The sequence below is a fragment of the Lutra lutra genome, chromosome 11, assembly GCF_902655055.1.
Source record: "Lutra lutra chromosome 11, mLutLut1.2, whole genome shotgun sequence".
Taxonomy (NCBI): domain Eukaryota; kingdom Metazoa; phylum Chordata; class Mammalia; order Carnivora; family Mustelidae; genus Lutra; species Lutra lutra.
In genome coordinates, this window is record NC_062288.1 from 85,783,892 (window position 1) to 85,810,548 (window position 26,657).

The following is a 26,657-nucleotide window of genomic DNA, read 5'->3' on the forward strand; positions in this document are numbered from 1 at the left end:
CAAAATGGTATAGTCATTTTGAAAGACTGTTTTTCGGTTTATTACAAACCTAACCATACTTTTTCCATACAATCCAGCAATTGTACTTCTTGGTATTTACCCAAATTAGTTGAAACTTTCACACACGGACGTTTATAGCGCCTTTACTCATAATTGCCAAAAGTTGGAATCACCCAAAATGTCCTTCAGTAAATGAATGGATAAATAACTATGGTACATCTAGTCAATGGAATATTATGCCACATCAAAGAAGGAATGAGCTATCAAGGCATGGAAAAACCTTAAATGTGTATTATTAAGTGAAAGGGCCAATTGAAAAGGCTGCATACTGTGTGATTCCAAATATATGACATTCTGTAAAAGGTATAACTATGGAGACAGTAAAAAGATCAGTAGTTGCAGGGGTAGAAGAGTAGGAGAGGTGCATAGACATCCCACAGAGGATTTTTAGGGCAGTGAAACTATTCTGTATGCTAGTATAATAGTGGTGGATACATGTTATTAAATTATACACTTGTCAAATCCATAGGCTGCATAACCACAACAATGAACCCTAATGCAGACTCTGGATGTTGAGTGATAATGATGTAGGTCCAACCATGTTAAGACATGTATCACTCTGGTACAGGATGTTGATAGTGGGGGAGGCTGGAGTAGGTTCCATCTCAAGAAACCATTTTATCATGAGAGACTGCAGCAATTCAGTCATGACTTTAAGCTCCACTCCTAATTCTGGTTCTCCTGCTCTTTCCACCACATCTGCAGTTACTTCCTCCACTGAAGTTTTAAACTTCTCAAAGTCATCGGTGAGGGTTGGAATCAGCTTCTTCCAAATTCCTGTTCACGTTGGTGTTTTTAACCTCTTCCCACAAATCTGAATGCTCTTCATGGAATCTAGAATGGTGAATCCTTTTCAGAAGGTTTTAAAATTTACTTTGTCCAGCACCATCAGAAAAATCATTATCTATGGTAGCTTTAGGATTATGAAATGTATTTCTTGAATGGTAATAATTGGGAGCACCTGGGGGGCTCAGTCAGTTAAGTGTCCAGCTCTTGATTTCAGCTTAGGTCATGATCTCGGGGTTGTGGGATTGGGCCCCATGTCAGACCCATTACAGAGTTTGCTTGTCCCTCTCCCTCTCCTCTCCCCCCACCCCCTGCCGCCACCACCCTGCTCTCGCTCTCTCTCTCAAATAAATAAAATCTTAAAAAAAAAAAATACTGGAAGTCAAAATTACTCTTAAATCCATGGGCTACAGAATGGACATTGTGTTAGCAGACATGAAAATAACTTTAATCTTATTGAACATCTCCATCAGAGCTCTTGGGTGACCAGGTACATTGTCAATGAGCAGTGATATTTTGAAATGAACCTTTTTCTCCTAAGCAGTAGATCTCAACAGTGGTCTTAAAATGTTCAGTAAGCCACGTTATAAACAGATGTGCTGTCATCCAGGTTTTGTTGTTTCATATACAGAGCTCAGGCAGAGTAGACTCAGCATCATTATTAAGGGCCCAAGGATTTTTCAGAATAGTAAATGAGCATTAACTTCAACTTAAAGTCACCAGCTGCATTACTCCCTAATGAGAGAGTCAGCCTGCCCTTTGAACCTTTGAAGCCAGGCATTGACTTCTCCCTAGCTATGAAAGTCCTTGATGGCATCTTTTCCCAATGTAAGGGTGGCTTCTACATTGAGAATCCGTTGTTTAGTGCAGCCACCTTCATTATTTTAGCTAGATCTTTCGGATAACTTGCTGTAGCTTCTGTGTCAACACTTCCATGTTACCAAGACAGCTTCTTTCCCTAAACCTCAGGAACCGACCTCTGCTAGTTTCAGACTTTTCTTCTGCAGCTTCCTCACCTCTCCCAGTCTTTACAGAATTGAAGAGTCAGGGTCTTGCTCTGGATTAAGCTTTGGTTCAAGGAAATGTTGTGTCTGATATGATCTTCTATCCAGAAAGATAGAAACCGTTAGTAGAGCAGTCTGAACACACCCATTTATCAATTCAGTTCAGCATCTCATATGGGTGTAGTTCTTGGCACCCCAAAACAATTACATTGGTAACATCAAAGATCACTGATCGCAGATCACCATAACAAATATAACAATAATAATCTTAAATCAATTATTTAGCCCATTCGTACTTCAGTTTTCTTGGTTGTAAAGTGGTGATGGTAATAAAAATAAAAATACCTCATAAGTTATTGTATGGATTAAATGAGTTCATACATGCCAAAACTACATAGGATTGGGAATATAGAAAGCATTCAGTAGATGTAGTCCCTTTTTTCTTATTGTTGTTATTAAAGGCGTGGAGATGCGAAGCACCATGACAGTTTGGGAGGCTTAAAGAGTTTGGTATAATTTATTATTTCTTCAAGACCCAAATCTAGTATCCTTACCCCAGTGAAGCCTTATTCCACACGTGTTGAGCTGTGTTCTTGCAGCTCTTGGGTTGTTATTGTGATCTCTCTTGCTACTGAAGTTGTTAAGCCTTCCATGGTAGAAGCTGTATAGTTTCAACAAATACATATTGAGTAGCTTGTATGTATCAGACATTTTACCAGGTGAATAATAACAAGAAGGTCCCTCCCTGCCTTCTTGAAGTTTAAATTCTAGAAGGTGGAAACAAAGAAAGTAAGTAATTGCAGATAGTGGTAATGGATTGGGGAAAATAAAATAAGTTAGTGGGTTCAAAGTGATGGGGCAAGGCCAGATGGGACAATCTGGGAAGGCCTTGAAGATGTGACATTGGAGCTGAGAGATGAAAAATGAACTCCTTGCACTGTAACACTTTTTATTTCTATTTTTATTATTTTTTAAAGATTTTATTCATTTGACAGACAGACATCACAAGTAGGCAGAGAGGCAGGCAGAGAGAGAGGTAGGGAAGCAGGCTCTCTGCTGAGCAGAGAGCCCAGCACAGGGCTCCATCCCAGGACCCCGAGATCATGACTTGAGCCGAAGGCAGAGGCTTTAACCCACTGAGCCACCCAGGCGCCCCACTATAACATTTTTTAGACCTCAACCCTACCCACTTACAATTTTGATTGTGTTCTTGGTCATTTCCTTCAGGTAGCCTTAGAATGGTAATCGCTAAATTTAGTTTGTATACACGTTCCATATTTATTTGTGTCCACCTATGGCTCCTCTGTTTTTCCTCTCTCTCTCCACAAGAGTGAGCTCTTGGGCTGACTGTTTTTAATCTAGCTAGACAGTTATTCTTTATTTATTTTTTGAGACATTTATTTATCTGTCCATGTTTTAATTCAATACATAAGGTTCTATAAAGAGTTCTACCACCCCTGGACATTCCTCTTGGGTATATGAGCTGTTCACTTCTTTATTATACTCTCTGTGAGAAAAAAGTTTGAAGCAAGCTTCACTGTAAGCACTGGGGATTTACTGAGCTGCTGTAATAGATGATCTGTAAATTCTAGTTATTTCAGAGATTTCCTAAATATTAATGACAATAAAAACTTTTGCTGGAGAGAATAGTGCTTCCAAAGTTAGGTTGACCTGGCGACTGACATGCTATCTTTTTGCCATATGCTTGGTAGCACAATGATGACTTTCAAATCATTGTTTGGAGAGTTAATCTCTTCTGCTATCCCACAATCAGAATATACTTGATAGTTCGGGGAATCGTTTTAAGGAAATGGCCCTCTGTTGCACTTAGAGAGGTAGGATTCAGTTTCTTAAATTGAGGGACCTCATTGGAGGGGTGTGCCAAAGTGTACTTTTCTATAAAGAGAGGAGGCTCCTTGGATTCCACGTTGAGGTATGAAATAAGTAGATAAGGAATTGAATAGACTTGTTGATAATCAGAATTAAGAGCCAGTTTTCACTCAAGATTACTTTGTTGCATAAATCCCATAGCAATGAACTTTTTCTGAATACCCATGCCCTCTATTGTTTTCTTGATAGTTAAGGGAGGGGGAAAAAAAGAAAAGCAAAGCAGAATATCTCAGAATCAGGTCTCAACCACTGGATCTCTGGGCTTTCAGATTACAGTGGCTGCATTGTTCCTCTGCAGATTTGGAATCCACACGAAGGGTTAACAAGGAGTTTTTTTTTCTCTCTCCTTGTCAGTTACCTATCTGAATCAGAATCAAAGGAGATTCTTACTATTTTTACTTTACTGTCTACTAATTATTTCAACAATACTTATAACTCCTAAGAAGACTATACCTTTAGTCCTAATGGTTTATCTATCTGTTCTATTCAGTTCTCATGAAAAGTTCAGGATAACTGTCATTTAAGTGGTATTCTGGGGCCATTTCATGTTTGTGGTGAGTCAGTATTCATGTTGTGTAGCATTTTAAAGCACTCATCTTGTGTCTGTTGAAAATATTTAATTCTTTTTTCTTTAAATTATAAATGATTAGTCTCAAAGTTATGTTGTAAGTTAACTGGCACCATATCTCTATTGAAAAACATTCTGTTGCATATACTTACCACAATGTGCACTGAGTAATGTATAGAATTGTTGAATCACTATAATGTACACACAAAACTAACATAACACTGTACGTTAATATACTGAAATTAAAATTTTAAAAAAATTATATTTCCCAATATCCTCTAGGGCATAGTAAAAGAAAAAAATTTGTTGCATAAGATAAGATACATTATTTTATATTATACTATAGATGGTAGGTTGAAAAAATGAGTCTTCTAATCTTTTTAAAACCAAACAATTCATCCTTAAATATAAAAAAATATAAATAAATTTTCATTTATTTTACAATATTATTAAATTATAAAATGATAACAGCTTTAAATAAAGATTTTAAATTTAGAAAAGTTGAAAAGAGTTTTTTGAATATTATTTTGAAATAAGTCAGTAATGTTTTCTTATTATTTGTGTTTCCACACAGGCACAAGGAAATCTTTGGGACTTAAAAATAACAATTTATTGGATGATAATGAATTCATGGAGATTTATAACAAGTATAACCGAAGAAAGATAGGAGTATAGTAGAAGTAATGAGCTGCAAATTGTCTTTATATTGCTTAAACATGCCAAGGTCTTTCTTACGTTGGAGTCTTTGCAATTACAGTTTACTTATTTTCAGATAGCAAGCCTTCTCTCATCCTTCTGGGCCTAGCTCAAGTGTTATCATCTTAAAAATATGTTCCTTGACTATTCTATCAAAGGTAGTTTCTTCCTTTATACTTTACTTTAGCCTCTTGGTCATTTCCTTTATAGTATTTACCATAAATTTAACTACTTCATCTATTTGTTTACTTATTTTTTTGTGTAGCTCCCTAATTAGAAAAAGTCAGTTAAGTATAGATATGTTGTGCCTATGGGAACATCATAGAGTAGAGCCACTTGGTAGGTCATTGTCCATTTTGAGCTAAAGGTCAGAGAGATGTTAGATACAGAGTTTTGGAAGTTATCTGCATATGAATTGTAAATGAAGCCATGGATATGAGTAAGAGAATGTTTTTTGTGAAGAGGAAACAGGTAAGTTTAAGAATTTCTACACTTTAAGGACCCAAAGTGGCGGGGGAGGGGAGCTACAGAGGAAACTGAGTAAGATATCTTGGAGATCAAGGAAAAGATGGGTATAATGTCATGAAAGCCAAGGGAAGAGTGTCTTTCAAGGAAAAGATATTAGCAGTGTCAAGAGATAAAGTAAGCTGAGAAATCTCCATTAGATTTAGCAACAAGGACAGGGTGACCTTGGTACAAATAGTTTCAGTGGGTTGGAAGGAGCTAGACTATAGTACCTAGAGGAGTGAATGGAAAGTAAAGCATTGGAGATATAGCAAGCTTACAAAGCCAAGGAGTTTTGCAGTTTGCAGTTTGATGGTAAGTTAGAGGGCCATAGCTGAAGGGTGGAAGGTGAGATGATTTATTTATTTTGGGGATGGTAGAAATTTGAACATATTTTGTGCTTATCGGAAGAAGTCATAGAGGGTGAGAAGTTGAAGAAGTATGAGTGAAGGGGGATAATTGATAGAGAACAGCCCCTGAGAAGGTGAGAGATAACTTGATCCAGAGCTCTCATTGGAAGGACTGAATTTATATGGTTTCTCAGTCTACTCGGGCTGCCATAACAAAATACCACAGACTTGGTGGGTTAAACAACACAAATTTATTTTCTCATGGTTCTGGGGCCTAGAAGTCTAAGATCAAGGGGGCTATCAGGGTTGGTTTGTGATGAGGCCTCTCTTTCTGGGTTACAGAGAGCTGCCTTCTCTCTGTGTCCTCACACTGCCTTTCCTCTGTGTGCTGCTAAGAGAGTGCAGTCTGGTGTCTTTTCCTCCTATTATAGGGACAATAGTTCCATGAGATTCACATCCCACACTTAATGACTTCATTTAATTTTAATTGCTTCCCTAAAGGACCTATTTCCATGGAGTCACATTGGGAATTAGGGCTTCAACATGTAAATTTGGAGGATACAATTTAGTCCCTAACAGATGGGAAGAGAGAATCCTTTTCCATTAAGATAGAAAGGAGGTAAGAAAAGATAGATGTGGGTGAGGTTGTAGGCTTTGGTGTCAAGAAGTTGAAAAAAAAATTGTTTTCCATCTAACGGTTTTAGTTTTCCCTGTGAAATAGGACTATAAATAATGCTCTGAGAGTAAGAGATAGATGTTATAGTTGGATATTTGAGAAGAGTAGAGAATATTTGATAGTTGATATAGAGATGGGAAGAAAAGGCTGAGTCGGGGAACATGGCAGAATACTAGGTTTTATTGACCTGTCTGCTGGAGTGGTTTTTAGCAGAAGATCAGCCTAAACGTAGGCATAACTATTTGGTAGCAGGAGTCTTACATGTCTGAATATGGGCCCTTGTAGGTCTTCGTTGTGTAAGAGCTTCTCTTGCAATCAGATGCAGACGTAACCTGTTAACACTGCAGTGTCAGCATTGCTTTAAAAAGATGAATTCTGGGGTGCCTGGGTATCTCAGTTGGTTAAACGTCTGCCTTCGGCTCAGGTCATGATCCCAGGGTCCTGGGATTGAGCCCCACATCGGGCTCTCTGCTCATTGCGGAGCCTGCTTCTCCCTCTTCCACTCCTTCCACTTGTGCATGCTCTCTCTCTCTGTCAAATAAATAAAATCTTTAAAAAAAGAAGAAGAAGAAGAAGATTGATTTCTCTTCTACTTTCTTGGGCACTGCCGGACTTGGCAGATTTTGACTAGGACATCTTTATCTTAGAGAGAATTTCAGTTAGAACAGTTAGAAGCAAAATTGAGGTTAAAAAAGTAAAAGAAGAAGAAGTAGAATTGACGTGATTTATGGACGTCAGGAGGTACTTATAGCATCTGCAGGCAAAAACTGGCTCATAACTTGTAAAATCAGGGCAAACTTGCCTTGGACTTATTTGGAGCAAGTGAATACAACAGCACAGTTGATCCCCATTATTCTCAGGTTCCATATTTGCAAATTTGCTTCCTTGCTAAAATTTATTTGTACCCCAAATCAATACTGCCTGCTTGTCCATTCATGGACATGTGTAGAGTCACCTGACATGTATGTTCCTAGTTGAAGTCAAACAAAGCAGCGTTGTTCTGCCTTCTTGTTTAAGCTCTCATCTAAGTGTCCTTTTCATGGTCTATTCAGTGCTGTGTTTTTTGCATTTCTGCACTCTTTCTTGGGATTTCACTGTTTAAATTGTCCACCAAATGTAGTGCTGAAGTGCTATCTAGTGTTCCTAAGCACAAAAAAAGCTGTGATATGCTTTATAGAGGAAAATAGTGTGTTAGATAAATTTCATTCAGCCATGAGTTGGAGTACTGTTGGGTGTGAGTTCAGGGTTAGTGAATCAAGAATATTTATTAAATAAGATTTTTTAAAATAAAAACCCACATAAAGCAGGGTTATCGATTAATCATTTGATGAAAATGTTATGGCCATAGGCTCACAGGAGCCTAACCCTATATTTCCCTTAGGAGCAATGCTTCAGTATTGCTGGTTCAGTGTTTGCAATGACTTCTTAAAAACAGAAGTACTGCAAATAGTGAGAATCTTTGCATATTCTGTTCTCCAGGTACTATAAAGTACCTTATAGACATCAACTCATTCATCAATACAACTTCCAAAACTTGGCAGCTGGATAGTGGGTTGTTATATGTAGGATGGCAGTGGGCAATCCACTTAGTAGGTTTTCTTTAATATTCAAAAGAGTCTAGGACAATTTTTGCTTCTTATTAGGAATCTCTCGAATATATAATACCCTGCCCTTGGATCTAAAAAGATCTGCTTCCCAATCATGGTTATGTTTGACTGATTTGCTTTGGAACTCATTTGAATATTCCTTATTTGACTTTCATGAGGAAAGGTTAAAAAAAAGCAAAAAATTTTGTAAAGCAAAAAATTAGAACTTTTTGGCAGAAGAGTGCCAGGTAGGAAGAATAATCATAGTGCTTATTTTCACAGACATAAGGCACTAATGATGTAAATTGTTGATGCATGGAATTTGAATATACTATGTTGGTGATGACTGTGTGTGTGTGTGTGTGTGTGTGTGTGTGTGTGTAAAATAGGAACTTTCGTCCCTTCAGTTCTGTGTCCACATCTTTTACTAGATCTTGTTTGTTCTTCCTTTATATAATTTCTCAAATTTGTTCTTTTTTTTTTTCCATATAATTGTAATCTGGAAATCTAGACTTTATCATCTTCAGGGTTGACCCTAAAGTTGTCCTCATTTCTTTCAGCCACATTCTCTCTTGAATGCATCTTCTCTAAGCATATTTTTATCATATTATTCTGCAGAAATATTACTGCCCTACTTAGAAACTTTCTGTGGCTGCTAGTTGTCTATTTTTAAGTTACTATAAACCAGTTATCTCTTAATGCTTCACAGTTCTCCTATAGCTCTTCTTCCCCACCCCCTTAATTGATGTCATTATGCCATAATTCATTGTCAGAGGGGGCTCTTAGATGTGAATTCCCTCATCTTATTACTATGCTCTATAAAGCTGCATCTATTTCTTCTTTTTTCTTTCAATAAAAAAGAAAGTATTCCTAATCCTAACTAAGAACAGTTTCTCCACTTGTGCCCTGGATCCCATTCTCATCTTCTCAGAGACTTTTCTACTTGATTTATCCCTGAGGTTGTCAGACTTGGCAACAGCAAGAATACAAAACACATAATTAAAATTTAAATTCAGATAACAACAAGTAATTTTCGTATAGTATGTCCTATGCAATATTTGGGTCATATTTATGTTAAGAAAATTATTTGTTGTTTATCTGAAATTCAAATATAACTGGCATACTGAATTTTTTTTTTAAGATTTTATTTATTTATTTGACAGACAGAGATCACCAGCAGGCAGAGAGGCAGGCAGAGAGAGAGAGGGAAGCAGGCTCCCCGCTGAGCAGAGAGCCCGATGCGGGGCTCAATGCGGGGCTCGATCCCAGGACCCTGGGATCATGACCTGAGCCGAAGGCAGAGGCTTTAACCCACTGAGCCACCCAGGCGCCCCTGGCATACTGAATTTTATCTGGCAACCTTATTTAGCTCTCTTTCCTTTTTTATACTTCTAAACACACACATACGCACAAACACACATTCTCATACTCCCTCTCTGTTGGATCATTTCTTCAGAGATCACTCAAGCTCTAGTAACCATCTTGTTAAACAAAAGCACACACATACACACACATACACACACAAATCAATCACTTCCTTTGACTTATAATCCCTTAGTTATTTCCACATCTCTCTGCTCTGCTTCACAGCCCAGTTTTTCAAAAGACTTGTCTGTTCAAACTCCTCTCCTACTTAACCTCCTGGTCATTCTTCAGTTTTCCCTGATCCTGCTTTCATCCCCTCACCCCCCTCAAGTCACCAGAAACCTCCATGCTGCCTAATCCTAAAAACTATTTTCAGCTATCATCTTAACAAAGTCCCAGCAGTATTTGAAATAGCTGATCACTCTTTCCTTTTTGAAATAATCTCTTTAACTTAATTTCAGTGACACCATTTTCTTTGGATTTTCCTCTTGCTTTTCTGGTGGCTGCTTCTCAAATTTCAGCTGCTGGCTTTTCTCATTCTACTCTATCTGGATGGATCTAGGCTCAGATGTGGATCCTGTTTGTTTATTTGCTTGTTCCCCTTCTCTAGGCAAATTTATCCACTCTCATGGTTTTATATTTGTGCATACATGGATTTAAATTCTGGAAATGGAAGAAATCAGTAACTCCCAATTTTATGCTTCTAGCCCAGACTTTTCTCTGAGCTCTAGACTCTATTCAGTTGCTATTTCAATTCCACTTGCTTCTCATAGACATTTCAAACTCAACATGACCAAAATTAAGACCTGGTATTCTTCTCATACCTACTTTCTCCCTATTCTACCCCGTTTTAGTCAGTAGCATCCTGTTTAACTAGTTGCTTAAGGCAGAAACCTGATTGTCATTCTTGATATCTTTTTCATTCTTTAGATGCAGTCTGTTGTCAAGTCCTATTGAATCAACCACCAACATGTATCTTAAATTCATTCACTACCGTCATTGCAATTCAAGCTACCATCATCTCTCATATATTTGAATGACCTTCTAACTAGTCTCATTTCCATTCCTGTTCATTCAGTTTCTTCTCCTTATAGCAGCCATGGTGATCTTTTGAAAACAAAAATCCCTATTAGCTTCCTTTTCCCTCTTGGTTTTTTTTTTTTTAAGATTTTATTTTTGAGGGTGCCTGGGTGGCTCAGTGGGTTAAGCCTCTGCCTTTGGCTCAGGTCATGGTCTCAGGGTCCTGGGTTTGAGCCCTGCATCATGCTCTCTGCTCAGCGGGGAGCCTGCTTCCCCCTCTTGCTCTGCCTGCCTCTGCCTACTTGTGATCTCTGTCTGTCAAATAAATAAATAAAATCTTTAAAAAAAAAGATTTTATTTTTGAGCAATCTCCATATCCAGCATAGGGCTCAGACTCACAACCCCAAGATCAAGAGCTGAATGAATGCTCCACCACCTGAAGCAGCCAGGCACCCCATTTCCTGTTATCCTTACAATGAAATTAAAACTTTTCTGGGGCCTGCAAAAACCCTGCATAATCAGCCCCTGCCTACCTCTTCAATCATATCTCCTACCACTCGGACTGACAATGCTCTAATCATGTAAAATAAGAATTTGTACACACAAAATGGAATCTTATTCCCAAGCAGTTTAAAGAATATTAGTTCCTGTAATATGCAGAATTTAAAAATTTATGCAAATATTGCCAACCAAGCCTGAGTATGCATGAGTAGTTGTTTGAAAATAATTGAGAGGGGCGCCTGGGTGGCTCAGTGGGTTAAAGCCTCTGCCTTCAGCTCGGGTCATGATCTCAGAGTCCTGGGATCAAGCCCCACATCGGGCTCTTTGTTCAGCAGGGAGCCTGCTTCCTCCTCTCTCTCTGCCTGCCTCTCTGGCTACTTGTAATCTCTGTCTGTCAAATAAATAAATAAAGTCTTAAAAAAAATAATTGAGATATGTCAAATCAAATGCCTAATCTCCCCTGCTCCTTAAAATCTCAGAGGCTTCTTATTTAATTTTCTATGGCTTAAAACAATATGATTGTATTAACTTACAGTTCTAGAGATCAGAAGTCCAGAATGGGACTCAGTGGACGAAAATCAATGTTAGGAATTTTACTCAGCTATAAAAATGAATGAAATCCTGCTATTTGTGACAACATGGATGAACCTAGGGTATTATGCTAAGTGAAATAGAGAAAGACAAATACTGTATGATTTCACTTATATGTGGAATCTAAAAAATAAAACAAATGAACAAACAAAACAGAAACAGACTCTCAGGTCTAGGAAATGAAGTGTTGGTTACCAGAGGGGGAAAGGGTTTGAGCAGATGAAATAGGTGAAAGGATTAAGAGGTACAGACTTCCAGTTGTAAAATAAACAAGGCATGGAGATATAATTATGTACAGCATAGGGAATATAGTTAATAGTATTGTAATAACTTTGCATGGTGACAGATGGTAACTAAACTTATCGTGGGATCATTTAGTAATGTATAAAAATATTGAATCATTATGATACACATGTGAAACTAATAGGATATTGTATGTCAGTCATACTTTAGTAGTTTTTAAGAAGGTGTCAGTAGGGCTGTCTAGAGCAGGATCCATTTCCTTGCCTTTTCCAGCTTCTGAAGCACCCAGCATTCCTTGGCCTGTGGCCCCTTCCGCCATCCTCACAGCCAGCAGTGCAGCATCTTCAGGTCTGTCTCTGGGTCTCATTCATTCTTCTGCTTCTCTCTTCTAGTTCTAAGGAACCTTTTGATTATATTGGGTCCACTTGGATAATTCAGGATAAGCTCTCCATCTCAAGGTCAGGCAACTAGCAACTTTAATTCCCTCTGCAGCCTTACCTATGCTGTTATTCACAGGATCTGGAAATTAGAACATGGACATCTTTGGAGGGGCCATTATTCTGTCTGTGACCTATTAAAAAATGTTTTTTTCTCTTTTTATAAGAGCAGTTCATTCTCATTCCCCCAAAATTAAGAAAACAGACCAGGAATTCAGGAACTGTTTAGGCCCTATTGATTTCTCTTTTTTTTTTTCTTTTTAATTGAAGTATAGTTGACATATAATGCTATGTTAGTTTTCTGTGTACAACATAGTGATTGGACAATTTTATGCATTATGCAGTGTTTGCCATGGTAAGTGTAGCTAGCATCTGACACCATACAAAGTTATTACAGTATTACTGACTGTATTCCGTAGGCTGTACTTTTTATGCCTGTGATTTATTTTATAAATGAAAATTTAGGCTCTTTTGATCTCCTAGTGGAAATAGATACTTAGTTCATGTTGACTAAGAAGAGATAATCTCTGAACACTTAGGGTATTTAAAGCACTAGAAAAGTTTATTATTTTTTTTAAGATTTTATTTATTTATTTGACAGACAGAGATCACAAGTAGGCAGAGAGAGAGGAAGGGCCCTGGGATCATGACCTGAGCCGAAGGCAGAGGCTTTAACCCACTGAGCCACCCAGGCGCCCCAAAGCACTAGAAAAGTGTATTAAAAGTCACATACAGGGGCACCTGGGTGGCTCAGCCAGTTAAGCATCTGCCTTCAGCTTGGGTAATAATCCGAGAGTCCTGGGATAGCCCCACATCAGGAGTTCCTGCTCAGTGAGGAGTCTACTTCTCCCTCTCCCTCTGCTCCTCCCTGCCCTGCTTGTGCTTACTCTCTCAAATAAATAAATAAGTCACAAACAATAATCAAACTATGGAAAGAGCCCAGATGTCCATCAACTGATGAATAAATTAAGAAGATGTGGTATATATCTACAATGGAATATTACTCAGCTATTAAAAAAAAAAAAAAGAAATCTTGCCATTTCCAAGGATCTGGATAGAACTAAAGGGTATTGGGATGCCTGGGTGGCTCAGTCATTAAGTGTCTGCCTTCAGTTCAGGTCATGGTCCTGGGATTGAGCCCCACATCAGGCTCCCTGCTCGGTGGGAAGCCTGCTTCTCCCTCTGCAGCCTCTCTGTGGTTGTGTTCCCTCTCTCGCTCGCTCTCTTGGTCATAAATTAATAATCTTTAAAAAAAGAACTAGAGGGTATTATGCTAAATGAAATAAGTCAATCAGAGAAAGACAATTATATGATTTCATTCTTACGTGGAAACAAAACAGAGGAGCATAGGGGAAGGGAGGGAAAAATAAAACAAGACGAAATCAGAGAGGAGAGCATGTGATGTAATTAGCACTGGGATGTTATATAAACTGATGAATCACTGAACTCTACCTCTGAAACTAATAATATACTGTGTTAATTAATTGGATTTAAATTAATTTTTAAAAATTAAAAAAAGAAATGAAAGTCACAAATAAGAAAACTATCTGCCAAATAAAATCCATGTATAAAAGGAGTACTATAGGACTTTGGTTAAGCAATTTCTCTAGCTCTTTGCTTCTTTATCTCTAAAATACAGGAATCAAATTAACTGATCTTTGACATTATTATCTTTACTAATATATAAGTTGGTATCTATATTCTAAAAATTTATCAAAAACGTTGAATAGATGGGGTGCCTGGGTGGCTCAGTGGGTTAAGCCTCTGCCTTTCAGCTCAGGTCATGGTCTCAGGGTCCTGGGATCAAGCCCCCAAGACAGGGAGCCTGCTTCCCCCTCTCTCTTTGCCTGCCTCTCTGCCTACTTATGATCTCCTCTCTGTCAAATAAATTTTAAAAAGATGAATACATAACATCACAAGAAAAAATATTTATATCTACATGAGGTGATAGATGTTAACTTACTGTGACAATCATTTTGCAATATATACATGTCAAATCATTATGTTGTACCCTTTATACTAATATGATATTATATAACAATCATATCTCAATAGAACTTGGGGGGACTAAAAATATTAATCAAAAGAGATGAGCAGGTAATATATAGGGCTTTTGTGTTTTTTTAAAAATCTGGTCAATGCATAGCTGCTTTTTTTTTTTTTAAGATTTTATTTATTTATTTGACAGAGAGAGACACAGCGAGAGAGGGAACACAAGCAGGCTGAGTGGGAGAGGGAGAAGCAAGCTCTCCACTGAGCAGAGAGCCCGATGCGGGACTCGATCCCAGGACCCTGGGATCGTGACCTGAGCTGAAGGCTGACGCTTAACGACTAAGCCACCCAGGCACCCCAGTGCATAGCCTTATTCCAGAATTCAGTCAGCTACCTTTGTCAGGGTCATGAAAGACAAGGAAGAACTGAGGAATTTTCATAGATTGGAGGAGACCAAGGAGGCATGACAACTAAACACAGTGGGGGATCCTGGATTGGATCTTACAACTAAAAAAGGACATTCATGGAAGAACTTGTAAAATCCAAATAAAGTCTGTGGTTTGGTTAATAATATTTGTACCAATGTTAATTTCTTAATTTTTGTAATTTCCCTGGTTTTACAAGATATTACATTAGAGGAACTTGGGCGAAGTGTATATGAAAACTCTGTACTGTTTTTGTGAATTGTTCTAAGTCTTAAATTATCTCAAAATAAAAAGTTAAAAAGAAATACAACAGTAAGAGAGGAAAAGCAAGCCACAGAGTGGGAAATCTTTGCCAAAGACTCATAACTAGAATACATAAATAGCTCATACAAATCAATAAGGGAAAGACTTACAATCCAGTAGAAATACAGGCAAAAGGGGTGCCTGGGTGGCTCTGTGGATTAAAGCCTCTGCCTTTGGCTCGGGTCATGAACCCAGGGTCATGGGATCAAGACCCACATCGGGCTCTCTGCTCAGTGGGGAGCCTGCTCCCCCCCTGCACCCCGCCTGCCTCTCTATCTACTTGTGATCTCTGTCTGTCAAATAAATAAATAAAACCTTAAAAAAAATACAGGCAAAAGATTTGAAAAGTCACTCCACATAAAAGAATATCCAAATGGCCAGTAAGCAGATAAAAATGTGCTTGACAATACACAGTTCCCAGTTTTTCAAATTGGAACCCTTGCACCTTGCTGATGGGAATGTAAAATGATACAACTTCTATAGAAAGCACAGTATGGTTTTTGGTTCCTCAGAAAAATAAACAAATTACAGTATGATCCAGAAATTCCACTGCTGGGTATATACTCCAAAGAATTGAGAGGAGGGCTTTGAACAAGTATTTGTACCTGTGTTTATAACAGCACTATTTATAATAGGCAAAAGGAAACAACTCAAATGTCCACCAGTGGATGGAAAATGGATAAACAAACTGTGGTGTATATATACAATGGAATATTATTACTTGGCCCTAAAAAGTAGTGAAATTCTAACACATGCTACAATATGGACGGACCTTAAAAAATCATACCAAGTGAAATAGGCCAAACAGAAAAGGAAAAATGTTGTATGATTCTATTTGTATGAGATACCTAAAGTAGTGAAATTCAAAGATACAGAAAGGAGAAGAGTGGTTACCAGGGGCTGGGAGAAGGGGATGATGGGGAATTACTGTTTAACGGGTATAGAGTTTCAGTTTGGGATAATGAAAAAGTTCTGGGGATGGATATGGTGGCTATGATTGCACAACAGTGTGAATATTTTCAATGTCACTGAAATATACACTTTAAAATGGTCGGGGCACCTGGCTGGCTCAGTTGGTAGAGCATGCAATTCTTGAACTCAGGGTTGTAAGTTCCAGCCCCACACTGGGCATGGAGCCTACTTAAAAAAATTGTAAAATGGTTAAATTGGCAAATCTTATTAATATTTTACCACACATACAAAAGAAAATAGGCCAATATTCATAATGAACATAGATTCAAAATTCCTCAAAAATATTAGCAAATCAAATTCAATGATATATTAAAATGATCATACATCATCATCAAGGATGCAAGGATGGTACAACATCTACAACCCAATCACTGTGATACACCATATTAACAATAGGAAGGATAAAAACCGTATGATCATCTCAATAGATACAGAAAAAGCATTTGACAAACATCCATTCATGATAAAAGCTCTCAACAAAATGGATATAGAGGAATTGTACCTCAACATAATAAAGGCCATAAAAAAAGATGTGCTCAGTGGTGATGACAATGGCGGCTATGAGATGCAGATAAAAATCGTGATATGACACCATTACCTGAATGTGGACCAACAGAAGTAAGCACTGGCAAGGATATGAAGCAACTAGGACACTGATACTCTGCTGATAGGAGTAGAAATTAGTAAAAGTACTTTGGAAAATTGCTTGACATGACCTACTTAGGTTGAACATATGCATATCCCATAACCAGAAATTACACACCTAGATAGATACCCAACCAGAAGTAACTTAATACAGGCACCATACAACACACACAAGCATGTTCATAGCCATATGAGGGCCATTTTTTTATGGCCCTCAAACTAAAAATGGTCTTCAACAGGAGAATGGATTAAAGAAATTATGAATATTCATGTGATGGGATACCTTCTGGTAGTAAAAACAAATGTGAGTGACTTGGATAACTCTTAGAAACGTACTGAGCAGAAAATGATGATATTTGATGATATTTATATCAGGTTCAAAGATGGGCAAAACTGGGACACCTGGGTGGCCCAGTTGTTAAGCGTCTGCCTTTGGCTCAGGTCATGATCCCAGGGTCTTGGGATTAAGCCCCACATCAGGGTTCCTACTCCTTGAGAAGTCAGCTTCTCCCTCTCCTACTCCCCCTTCTTGTATTCCCTCTCTCTCTCTGTCAAATAAATAAATAAATTCTTTTTTTTTTAAACATTTTATTTATTTATTTGAGAGAAGAGAGAGACAGTGAGAGAGAGCATGAGCGAGGAGAAGGTCAGAGGGAGAAGCAGACTCCCCGTGGAGCTGGGAGCCTGATGCGGGACTCGATCCCAGGACTCCAGGATCATGACCTGAGCTGAAGGCAGTCGCTTAACCAACTGAGCCACCCAGGCGCCCGATAAATAAATTCTTAAAAAGAAAATAAGCAAAACTGATCAGAGGTGATAGGAATTACGTATTAGGAGGAGTGAGGGAAATGCCTGAGAGGGGACATGAGGGAAGATCTCGGGCACTAGTCTCGTTCTCTTTCCTTATGTGAGTAGTGTTACATAGATGTGTTGACTTTGAAAATTTTATCAAACTGTAAATTTTCTTTTTTTTTTTAAGATTTTTATTTATTTATTTTACAGAGAGAGTGAGAGAGCACAAGCAGGCAGAGCAACAGAGGGAGAGGGAGAACACGGAGTAGGGAGCCTGATGTGGCGCTCAATCCCAGGACCCTGGGATCATGACCTGAGCCGAGGGCAGAGGCTTAACCAACTGAGCCACCCAGGCGCCCCTCAAATTGTAACTTTTTGATTTGTGTATTTATTGTAGGTTAATACACTTCCAGAAAAGTTTCATTTAAAAATTGAAAGAATAGGGGCGCCTGGGTGGCTCAGTGGGTTAAGCCTCTGCCCTCGGCTCAGGTCATGATCCCAGGGTCCTGGGATCAAGCCCCACATCGGGCTCTCTGCTCAGCGGGGAACCTGTTTTCCCCTCCCCCTCTGCCTGCTTCTCTGCCTACTTCTGATCTCTCTCTCTGTGTCAAATAAATAAATAAAATATCTTTAAAAAATAATAAATAAAAATAAAAATTGAAAGAATATACTAAGAAGTCTGCATTCTACATTTATTTAATGGCAATATATGTCAGTATTTTACCCCACACCCTTCCCATCCTCCTGTACCCCACCCCTCTCCAGTCTGATAAATTCCTTCCCACTCTTACCCTGGTTGTTTTCAAGTTTAAGACGTTTTCAAGTTTTAGCTTGACCTCTCTTTAAAGACAGTTTTAGCTAGAAGTGCTAACTGCAGCAAACTGAACTTTGACCTGAGTGGAGCTCTATTCGCTGTGTCAGGGAAATTGAGGATTTACATTCCACACTCCACTCCCAGAATCTAGAGGACCTAACAGGGAGTGGAAAAGGTGGCGTGGTGCCTGCTTTAGTGTACTGTAGTCTGTGTATTGCTTAATTATTTATCTGAGAAACAGTGACTGGATTAGTTAGTGGCAGGGAGGTACAGAATTTTGTTACAGTGATGTTTCTAATTATGGTTTTGTCGGTTCTTAGTCATACCAGAGTCCCTTTACTTTCTTTTTACCCTTTAGGTGTCTATCCTGTATTTTATTCAGTTGAAGCTTTATTCTGATCTAGCTATTCTTTAAGTCATTTTCCCATCCAGCACATATTCATTGCTTATTTACTATATGCTAGGCACTTGGAATAGAGGAATAAAACGCATAATCTCTGCCCTCGAATTGCTTGCATTTCTAGTTGGAAACAGACAAATGATCAGTCTGGGGGATTAGTCAGTAACTCACAGAACCGATTCTTAAACCTAGGCCAGGAGCTGGAAATGTGTCCTGAAAGAAGTTACAGATAAGCTAAATTTTGAAAGGGGTGTATATGTTCACAGTGGGGGTTTGGGGGAATTCAGAGAGCTGAGGCTTGGGAGGTCTGCACAAGCTAAGTCATGCAGGGTCTTGTGTGTCATGGTAAGGAGTTTGGATTTTATTTTGAGGACAAGTGGGGAGCTATTGAGGTGTTATGAACAAGGAAGTGATGTGATCAGATTTTTAAATTATTGGCCTGATGATAATCATGTATAAATAAGTTGACTTAACAAATTGAGGTGGGCTATATAGGGTTGGAATTATCTAGGCCTTTGTCAAAGCATAGTCCCAGCATTACTGGCATCATGTGAGAGCTATTAAAAATGTAGAGTCTTGGAGGGCACCTGGATGGCTCAGTTGGTTAAGTGGCCAACTCTTGGTTTTGGCTCAGGTCATGATCTCAGGGTGCTGGGATCAAGCCCACGTCGGACTCTGCACTTGGCAAGGGGACTGTTTCAGGATTCTCTTCCTCCCTCTCACCTCCCTCCTCTCTCTCTCAAATAAATAAATCTTTAAAAAAAAATGTAGAATCTTGGGACCTAAATCAGCATTTTAATAAGACCTGCAAGTAATTTGTAGGCACATGCAAGCTTTTGAAGCATTGATTTAGATGGATGTGATGATGGTCAGGCTTTAGACAGCTGGTATGAAGAAAGGACAGAGTGCAAGAGACATTATGGAGTACATATTCTTCTTTCTATTGGAATACTCTTCTCGATACTCCTCCTGGCCAAATACATACCAGGTATCCCCTAATCATCTTTTACCTTTCAGCTTAAGTGGAGCTTCTCACTCCCAGTATGCATGGTTGGCACCCTTGCCATATACTCGCATAGCAACCTGTACTTACCCTCTCATTTTTCATATTTTTATTGTAATTGCTTATTTAATGGCCTGACAGGAAACATCATGAAAGCAGGGACTGTCTTTCTATGCTGGCTGATACATAATAGACACTCAATATCTGTGGTTTGATTGAATGAATTCATCATGTGGAAGATGGATTTGAATGTGTTTGGGAAGGAACATGTTGTATTGGTAATAATAGTGAATTTTAAAGTACTAGGCATGGTTCTAAGTGATGTGTGTGTGTATAAATATGTGTATACATTTTTAAGTATATATATGTGTAAATTTATTTGATCCTCTCAGCAGTCCCTTAAGGTAGATACTTTTTTTTTTTTTTTTAAAGATTTTATTTACTTATTTGACAGACAGAGATCACAAGTAGGCAGAGAGGCAGGCAGAGAGAGAGAGGAGGAAGCAGGCTCCCCGCTGAGCAGAGAGCCCAATGCGGGGCTCGATCCCAGGACCCTGGGATCATGACCTGAGCTGAAGGCAGAGGCTCAACCCACTGAGCCACCCAGGTGTCCCAAGGTAGATACTTTTAATATCCTCATTTTACAGATGAGAACGAGGCACAGGGAGAATAGAACGAGGCACAGGGAGAATAGAACGAGGCACAGGGAAAATACGTAATTTGCCTAAGGTTACATAGTTTGTAAGTGTGAGACAAGTAAACCAGATAGTCTGGTACTACTCTGCTATGTCTGGTTTTGGACAAAATAAATTTCTGGCACTTTTTATGTATTTCTATGGATTATTTAATTTTCGTAACAGCCATATGAGGAAGGCATTATTATCCTGTTTCATAGATGAGGAAGCAAGGGCTCAAAAAGTTATACAGCTTATATAGTTGTATCTTTATGTAAAGATACACACAGAGAGAACGAGACAGAGCTAGCCTTTAAACCCAAGCCTGTCTAGCTCCAAAGTCTGCAGTTTTATCAGCAATGATGTGGAGTCTAAAATTCCTCTGGGATATGAGTCTTAAGGCACTGAGAGAATACCTAACATTTAGGTTGTTGGTAGGGGGAGAATTCAACAATCCCATTTGCTTTGGTAACATTAGCACTTCCGGGTTGCAGGGGCAGCGGAGATCTGAGGCCTACCAATTCCAGCCAGCCTCATAACTGACCAGATGGAACTTTGAACTCAGGAGATTAAGAATCTTAGCCTGTACAATAAGCTGTAACTTAGGTTACTAAGGAGTAGTTACCACTTTTTCTTAGAGCTTCAGAGAAAGCAGACAGCTAAGAAATACTGTGTGTCAGAACTGGGAGGAACCAGTTCTAACCTACCACAGTCACACTATTCCCCACCTTCCCCTTGTTTTATAATAAGGAAACTGAAAAAGAGAGTAATTAGGTGACTCGCCAACATCTAATAAAACCATTAGAGACAAGCCAGGAATAGAGGACAGGGTCACATTTGTGTATTCTTTGTCCTGTGCCTTATGACTTTCTAGGTTCCAGATTTATCACCTCTTATTTAAAACTGTTCTGCTGTTGTAGTTACTTCTTCACCACTGTGTGGTTCTTTTTTGACTTTGACCCCCTGGAAATACTGACTTGTTTTTTCCTCCTCTAGCCAAGCATATACTCACTCTGGCAAGTCACCGGGCTTGCGTTCATTAACCATACTGCCATCACATCACCACTGGCAGGAGCACAACGGGCACATACAACTTCAGGTTGTTGTTCTTGGAGCACAGATGAGATTACTTTGAGCTATTCATGCACTTGGTCAATTTTTGTAAAGCCTGAAGGCCATAGGTGCACATGTAGTTTGTGTTAACTTATTTTTTCTGAAGTTGCAAACTTAAATGTTAAGAGTGATTATAGATAACCATGTGCAGTCTTACTCATGCCCCTTCTATATGGGAAAATAAAATTTGATCATAAACAACTTTATAACTAATACCATACACCCATGCCTCATGCCATATGCACCCCCACTCAGTTCCTAGACCTTCAGTCCCCAAATGTGATTAACAGCTCCTATTGTGTTTTTGTTTCACAGTCATTGCAGAACAAAGTAGTAAGGCCGCAGTTTACAAAGGAAGTCTACTTTAGTTAAAATCTACACTAAAGGGGCGCCTGGGTGGCTTCGTGGGTTAGAACCTCTGCCTTAGGTTCAGGTCATGGTCTCAGGATCCTGGGATTGAGCCCCACATCATCAGGCTCTCCGCTCAGCGGGGAGCCTGCTCCCCCCCACCTGCCTCTCTGCCTACTCGTGATCTCTGTCAAATCTGCCAAATAAATAAATGAAATCTTTAAAAAAAAAAAAAAAACCTACACTAAAAAAACCAAACAGGGTACCTCCGTGGCCCAGTCGGTCGAGCTCAGACTCTTGGTTTCAGCTCAGGTCCTGATCTCAGGGTGGTTGAGATGAGCCCGCATTGCCTCCTGCTCAGCTTGGAATCCGTTTGACACTTCTCTTCCTCCCCTTCCTCCCCTGTCCACTCCCCCTCACCCCTCCAAGCTCTTGTGCTCTGGCTCTCTCTAAAATAAATAAAATTTAAAAAACAAACAAAAAGTTACAACTAAAATGACAGTTTAGGTTGCAAAAGAGATGTATTTTGTGCTTATTCTTTTATTCTCACCCCTGTCTTCTTTAAAAGTCATTTTCTTGCATGTTTTAACATTACCATGAGGGCAGTCATCTTCCATTTATTTAATAACTGATTATGTAGGAAACATCTACAGGAGCACCGATAATCTAGTCATTTGCTGATCACTGAAATATTTTCAGGGTTGGACTCCACTCTTTTGGCCTTGATTTGTTCGCAAGAGTTTTATTATGATGCAGATCATAATGGAATACAATTGATGCAGATCAAGCAATGGAAAATGGATTATGTATTCCTGCAGAGATAATATAATAAAGGATTAAAACCCCATTAAGGACTCACCACAATTAAGTCCTAGCTGTGGGCAGTAGTATAACTAAGCCCCTGTATAATAAAATAATGTTCCAAATTCAGTAAAATGGACATAAATATACTGAACTCACTGATTATGCAAATTCCTCCAGAGTACTGTAAGGTATACATACAGCATACAAAATTTGAAAATTTCTTAAGCCCTTACCGTGTGCCAGACACTGTGGATAATTCAAACTGACTAAGCCCTTGAAAAGCTAGGAATTTAATGAGGGACAACATATGTACATGGTATCCTTAATTTGAGAAAGGGTGAAAATAGTGGTGTGACCAAAGACTAATAGTAGAGGAAAGGGGGATTCTTTTTCTAGGTGAAATTCCTCGGCAGTACTATCATTTGAGCCAGACCTTGAGGAATTTGCATATGTGAAGTATGTGAAGATGAGGGAAGTGAAGGCAGAATTAATGCATTTCAATTTGGGAAAATGGCATGAGCAAAGGCATGAGGTAGAAAAGGACACAGCATAATGACATAAGTAAGAGACACTGTTTAGTAAGCCCTTAGTGTATACATTGTTTTAAAATCCCTGAATCAATCCTATGAGGGGGCTATTATTATTCCACTGTATGGATTGGAAAACTGGAGGGAGAAGGAGGTTAACTAAGCAGAGTCAGAGGACAATGACTGGAGGTGGCTGGCAACTAAGGCTTTATCAGAATTAACATGCTGACCTCAGAGGGCATATCACTGCTGCATTTCTTTGGCCTTCTGTATCTTGGCATCACTCATCGTTTCACTCCATAGCCTCTCTGTGACCACAGCTTCCTTTACTTCCACCTTGCTATTTGCTCTTCTTCTTCTTCTTCTTCTTCTTCTTCTTCTCCTTCTTTTTTTTTTTTTTTTTAGATTTTCTTTTAGCAGGAGGAGCAGCAGGAGACAGAGAGAGAGAATCTTAAGCGACTCCATGCCCATCACAGGGCTGAAACTCACGACCTGAGATCATGCCCTGAGCCACCAAGACAGCCCTGCTGTTCTCTCTTCTTATTACATCTCATCTCTACCTACCTGAGGTCTCTCATCCTTTGACCCTTCTGTATTCACCAGGTCGACAGTCCCCTTCTACTTTCACCTGCCTTTCTTTCTAGTCTAGACATCCAGGTCAGGCATTTGAATTTTGCCTTCTCTGGCGTCTTATAATACCTCTTCCCCTAGACATTACTTTCATCTCCATTCCACATCCAAAGGATTATTCTCTTAACCAGTGAAGGCTGTAGGGGGCAATGAACCAATAATCCTGAGTTGAATATTATAACCGTCAGCTCTAGAAAAATTATCCTCTGTGATGGGACTTAACACTGAAAGAGACTCTGGTCCTTCAAAGGGTCTGAAGCAGGCATATCTCACTGGGCTCCCTTGCCTGAAATCAATCTATGGTACTTTTACGGATAATACACTCCAGGAATGAGCAGAGCAGGTAGGCCACCTTTAGTCTTGTCTTACTTCCAAACTTCTGAAGTATGTGGAGGGAGCTGGCCTACAAACCTAAGAGGGAACAGCTTCTGAGGTCCCCTAAGGTGGTAAGTGTATAGGGCTACTGTGTTGGTATTCTGCCTCTTCCCAAAACCAAACTGGTGAGTAAAAACCTGCTCTGGAGGGCACCTGGGTGGCTCAGTGGGTTAAGCCGCTGCCTTCGGCTCAGGTCATGATCCCAGTGTCCTGGGATCGAGTCCCGCGTCAGGTTCCTTGCTCAGCGGGGAGCCTGCTTCTCTCTCTGCCTCTCCCTGCCACTTCGCCTACTTGTGCACTCTCTCTCTCTCTCTCTGACAAATAAAAAAAAAAACAAAAAACAAAAAACCCTGCTCTGGATAGGGACTTGGAGGCAACCCTAATCTTGATCGGAAACCTTGGCTCCCTCTAAACTTACAGTGTAGTAGCTCCTGACTGGCTTCAGGGATGCAGCGGGTTTACAATAGGCACCTGTGTTTCTGCAGCTGAAGGCTCTTGGACCTTCACGGATATAGCACAGGGAGCCAGCAGAGGGAGTTGTGGTCCCAGAACTTTTCTTAAGAGATTCTAGTTTCTGATTTTGCAAGAGATCTTCCCTGGCACCATCCGAACCCAATCGCCCTTACAATAAGAATTTAACTTGAGATATGCCCGAGTTTGGTGCCAGACCCCTGGTGTGAGCAGATGGGGAAGTTCTGCCTAGCTGTTTAAACTTGAAGCCATAAAGAACTCTCAATTTCAAGGAAACGCCTGTTTACTGTGCTGATCCAAGTCAAGCAACTCTTGAGAAATGGGAGTGCCTTCTTGACCTCGTTCCTTATTGATCTTGGTATCAGCACCTCCAGTGACGTGTCCTCAGGGGCGGGGGAACTTAACAAGTGTCTTACACACCAGGACAGAGAGGAAGCCTGATGGTTGCTGCAGAGAGTCCCCACTGGGGAGGCAGGGGTTGCGTGCTTGGGTAGCATTAAACTTTCCTGTGGAAAGTTCAGTGCCTGGGTGCAGAACCTTGCATCAGGTCTGACTTTGAATCCAAAACAGAAGGTTTGAAGCAGGCCAGTAAGGGACTTGTCAGGCAGTTGACTAATGATCTTAATTTGAATAGAAAGCCTCTGTAAAAGGGATGCAGCTTCTGCTAGATATTGTAAATTTCTGAATCACTAGGTTTGATTCTGCTTTTGGGCTCTCAAAAAACCCTGGCATTTCCAAATCAGCCTTCCCTTTTGCTTCAGGACGTATATTACCCAAGCCTGCACTATGGAGAACTGGGACGGTAATGAGGGCACCTCAGCTTTTCACATGCCTGAGTGGATGGTGAGTTCTTTGGTCTCTTTGCTTTTCCTTCTGTTTCTTGGTATTGAGGCAACCATTTCTGACAGGTGACAGGGATCAAGACAAGTCCCTACCAAGACCTGTGGTTGGGAGAACAGTTATTCCTCTAAATTCTGGTGAGTTCCTGTGTCCTGGATCACCCCTGTTTCTTAATTGTGAGTGAAGCTGAGGAAGGTCTGAGAGCTGCCTGGCCAGAGTCACCTTATTGTCTGGTTGTCTGTGCTGGCCTGGACTTCCCCCCACTGCTGCCAGTGTACTGCGTGGATTGTATTCTCCTGTGATTGCTTTGCACTCTCTTTGCAAGCTGATGCTTACTTTATTTCTCATGGGAGTAAAGAAAATGAATAGTGGGGGAGGGGGGAACAGAACTTGTGGAAATGGTGGTCTCTCAAGTCTATGAGAAGATGTAAGATATTTCTTGCCTACCTGCCCATTTTTTCTCTCCAGTCAAAACATTTCCCCAAATATTCTTTATGTGTATTATTTCTAAAGGGCAGGAACTATAGCTTTCTTGGTACTGCTCTTCAAAATGTCATACTTGCCTGATAGATATTTTTAATATAATTTAAATGTAAGGACTTATTCGTTGATAAGAACTACATAAAGCCTAGTACTTTAGATCTAGTTTCAACTTTTGATTTAAAAACAGCAACTATCCTCATGTGCCTGTCTGGTCTCTTCTAGGTTTAGCCTGAGTTCTTAGAGTCTATATCAGCTGTGTGTGTGTGTGTGTGTGTGTGTGTGTGTGTGTATTTCCCTATGGAAAACTGGTTAGCCTATTTATATACAACATATTCCAAGTTCTTTTCAGTGTTTATGGAATTATGGACTTAAATAGACATCTATAATGAGATTGAGTATAGTAGGCCTGACAAAGGCCCAACTGAAGAGCCCACATTTCAACTCTCACTATCATAACTATTGTTTATTATTTCTTTTGGGGTTATTGCTGTTGTTTATCTTGTTTAGGAACCTTGTGCTCAGTTTTAAAATGTTTGATGGGAAGAAATCCTATCCATTCACAGGCTTATTTCAAATAATGTAGTGTTTTAAAATTGATAGAAAGGATTCACATAATAATTCTAGTTGGATTGTAAGTTTGTTTTTGAATCTCCAGCCACTCACTAATAAACAAGAAGGGGGAGCAATAGTTTTTCTTCTCTTAGGGGAGGGATCACGTTAAGATAGTAAACTTTGGTATTTTTTTTTTAACTTTGGTACATTGATAAAG

General features: G+C 39.5%; 1 protein-coding gene across 7 annotated transcripts in view; it reads left to right on the top strand.

Annotated features, from left to right (window-relative positions):
• The window catches only part of AHCYL2 (adenosylhomocysteinase like 2), a 164,078-nt gene that overhangs the window by 85,799 nt on the left and 51,622 nt on the right, over positions 1-26,657 (top strand). The window contains exon 1 of one of the 7 annotated variants that reach the window (XM_047694587.1): positions 25,327-25,408. The exons of the other annotated variants lie outside the window; for them this stretch is intronic. Within the exon in view, the coding sequence (XP_047550543.1) occupies positions 25,352-25,408 (57 nt within the window). The 5' untranslated portion in view covers positions 25,327-25,351. Of the gene's footprint in view, positions 1-25,326; positions 25,409-26,657 lie in introns of those variants that run through there. 7 annotated transcript variants of the gene reach the window in all.